Source organism: Sitodiplosis mosellana, unplaced genomic scaffold (assembly GCF_009176505.1).
Source record: "Sitodiplosis mosellana isolate CC-2019 unplaced genomic scaffold, AAFC_SMos_1.0 Smas_scaffold_26, whole genome shotgun sequence".
Taxonomy (NCBI): domain Eukaryota; kingdom Metazoa; phylum Arthropoda; class Insecta; order Diptera; family Cecidomyiidae; genus Sitodiplosis; species Sitodiplosis mosellana.
The window spans coordinates 1-3,410 of record NW_022595268.1 but is presented as its reverse complement, the minus strand read 5'-3'; the positions used below and the strand labels follow the sequence as shown (position 1 = coordinate 3,410).

Here is a 3,410-nt window from a genome sequence, read left to right as displayed (position 1 = left end):
CATTGGCAAAAGGTACAACAGAAATTTCAAAACTTTTGGTTTCGATGAGCTCTTCATCTGGAATTTGTTCACCGTTGGCCACATTCAAAAAATGAGCCGGTGTGAGCGCACCTATTTCATTAGGTTCATCGCTCAGCTCACATATTGGACGCGAATTAAGCACATACTCTATTTGACACAGTAGAGTAGCCAATTCCTCAAAGGTTAACGCTGAGTCACCAATTACACGTTTTAAGTGAAATTTCGATGATTTCACCGCCGCCTCAGCCAATCCATTAAAGTGTGGGCTAGCTGGCGGTGAAAAATGCCACTGAATTAACATTTTATTACTTTCTTCTTTCAAAGTTGCATCAAATTGGTCGCGTTCGTCTTCACTTAACTCACTGAGAATCGAATTTGCTCCTACGAAATTAGTCGCGTTATCCGAAAATATGTCTGTTATTGTGCCTCTCCTAGCCGCAAAACGACGTAAAGCGGCAATAAATGCCACCGCTGTTAAATCTCCCACCGGTTCCAAGTGTATAGCTCTTGTCACCATACACACAAAAATACAGATGTAGCCTTTTACAATTTTAGCCGCTCGTAACTTATTTGTTTTTACTTTAATGGGACCGGCAAAATCTATTGCTGTTTTGACGAATGGCTTATCCGATGCGTTAACACGTTCTTTTGGTAGATCACCCATAAGTTGGGCCATTGTACGCGGTTTGTGGATGCTACACTCTACGCACCGACGAATTATTCTTTTAATTGACCGTGCTCCACCTTCTACCCAATATTGTCTGCGTAGCAGTGATTCAGTTAACTTTGGCCCACTATGTAGGCCCAATAGATGAGTTTCGCCGATGATTAGATCTGTAACCTCACTTTTTTTCGGTATCAACTTTTGATGTCGCATATCAAATGGAATATTCGCATTTTTCAACCGACCGCCTACTCGAAGAATACCATCGTGATCGATAAAAACACACAATTTACTTAGTTTATTGGACTTGCTTAAGTTTTCGCTCTTGTTCAACAATGCTATTTCAGTCGCAAAATGCTCTGCCTGTAGCAGCTTGATCATAACTGTCTCTGAATTTTTTACTTCAGCCACCGTTAAACCACCAACTTTTCGAGGAGCATTTCTTCGTTTTTTGGGTTTGCAGTTGAAAGCAAATCGCAGTACGTAAGCAAATGTTTTTTTTTAATTTATAAAACGATGATGCACAAGGAATTATACTTTCGTTTTGCTCTGTCGCCAATAACACAACATTCCTTATTTCGTTGTTCGTCTTGAATTCATTTTTTCCATATGTCGTTTCATAATTTTCGTGCTGCTTTAACATTGGCGGACCGTGCCACCACAACGAATGCTCTTTTAACTCGTCAGCATAAATGCCGCGCGAAGCACAATCGACTGGATTCAGCTTACCTGGCACATGACACCAGGTTACCGACTCCAATGTTTGAATGTTTTTTTACTCTTGTCGACACAAATTTTTTGTATTTGTTTGGATCGTTTGCGATCCAAGCCAGCACTATTTTCGAATCGCTACAAATTTTTTCAATATTTAGATTCATTGACTTAAACACACTTTTTACCAAATTTACTAACAAATTTGCACCACATAATTCGAACTTTGGAATTGTATTCAACTCGTTCGTTGTTTCTGATTTTTTCATAAATTTTGCTTCGTACAGCTTTTTTTGATGACACTATGCTTTTGTTGGCTGTTGTTTTCGTTTTTGCCACCAACAAATTCGACGATATTTCATTGTTTTCATTCACTACTCTAACATATACATTCGCTGCATATGCTTTGTCACACGCATCCGCAAATCCATGAATTTGCACACTAACGATTGCATTTGTTTTTAACCCGCGCGGTATTTTTATTGAATTTAGTGCCGTTGACCGGGTTTTAAATTTCATCCACTCGTCGATAATGTACGCTGGCAACTGATCATCCCAACCATATTTGCTCTCGTTTTTTACTTTATTCGATAACATCCACACTTCTTGCATTATTAATTTCGCTTTAACCACAATCGGCGCTAAGTAACCCATTGGGTCATAAAGTGTTGCAATTTCTGACAATAATTGCCGTTTTGTTTTTGGTTTCGATTCCAATTCGAACGGAATTTTAAATGTTAACTCATCTGTTTTTGGCTGCCATGTAACACCCAGCACTTTTTTTACACTGTTTACTTCTTCTTTTTCACTATTTGGAATTTTATTCAAAAACTCACTCGAATTGCTGACGAATTTACGCAGATTAAAGCCAAAACGATCAAAAACAGTTTTTAATTGATTGTACAATTCAACCGCTTGTTCTACTGTATCAACACCTCCTACGTGATCGTCAACATAAAAACAATCTCTGATGGATTGTGCTGCGTTCGGAAATTCATTTTCCACAACACTGGCGATTTCGCGTAATGTGCGAATTGCTAAGAACGGAGATGGTGCTACGCCAAATGTCACTGTCGTTAGTTTATACGTTTTTATGTTTTCGTCGCTTGAATCTCTCCACAAAATCATTTGCAGTTTTTGCTGAATTTCTTCAATTCTGATTTGTTTGTACATCTTCTCCAAATCAGCAATAATGACTATTTTATGCATTCGCCAACTAATCATTAGTGAAAACATGGACGGCTGCATTAGTTTACCTATCGCTAACTGTTCATTGAGCGATAAGCCATTGGACGTTTTTTGTGAAGCGTTATACACGGTTCGAAGTTTGGTCGTTGTGCTATCTTTGAAAACTGCGTGATGGGGAATGTAATAGGCGTCACGTGGAGGATTTTCAACTAATACCATATAGCCCCTTGCAATATCATCATGCATCGCAATTGTATACTCTTTTTTTTAAATTCGAATTTTTCAAAAATCTTTTCTCTAATTGAAATAGTGTCGCCAGAGCCGTTCGTTTCGACTCTCCAAGCTCGACATGCGATTTATTTCGAAACGGATATGACACAACAAACCTACCTTCTTCATTTCGTCTTGTTGTTTTCAAATAATTCTCTTCACAGTATTTTTCCTCATCGGATAACTGCGAACAGTCACCATCAACACTTCCCATCGTTTCACTTGCGAAAAATTTGTCAATTTTATTCTCAATCTCGCTATTCAGAATCAATGATGTAATTTTGATCGTTGTTTTTTTATCATTATCGCGTTGCGGGCCCATGATCAGCCAGCCTACTTCGGAGTTCATCGCGATTGGAGCATCGTCTGCACCTTTTACAAGGCCATTATTCACAATCCGGCCGAATTCAGCTACCCCGAGTAGCAAATCAATTTCTTTGTCATCATTCACTGTAGGATCTGCCAGTTTCAACTTTTGTAAGTGATCATAATGGCTTAAATCACCTTTAAACACAGACAAGGTGGTTATCTTTTTCATCACCAACGCCTCGCATTC

At 38.7% G+C, this 3,410-nt stretch overlaps 1 protein-coding gene across 1 annotated transcript; it reads right to left on the bottom strand.

The window, feature by feature from the left end:
- Positions 1 to 1,978: 1,978 nt before the first annotated feature.
- LOC129568854 (uncharacterized) lies at positions 1,979 to 3,358 on the bottom strand (the record flags this gene model as incomplete). The annotated part of the gene is made up of 3 exons (XM_055447179.1): positions 1,979 to 2,592; positions 2,653 to 2,844; positions 2,975 to 3,358. Coding segments are annotated over 3 exons (1,190 nt in total), but the record flags the coding sequence as incomplete, so codon positions are not given.
- Positions 3,359 to 3,410: the final 52 nt, after the last annotated feature.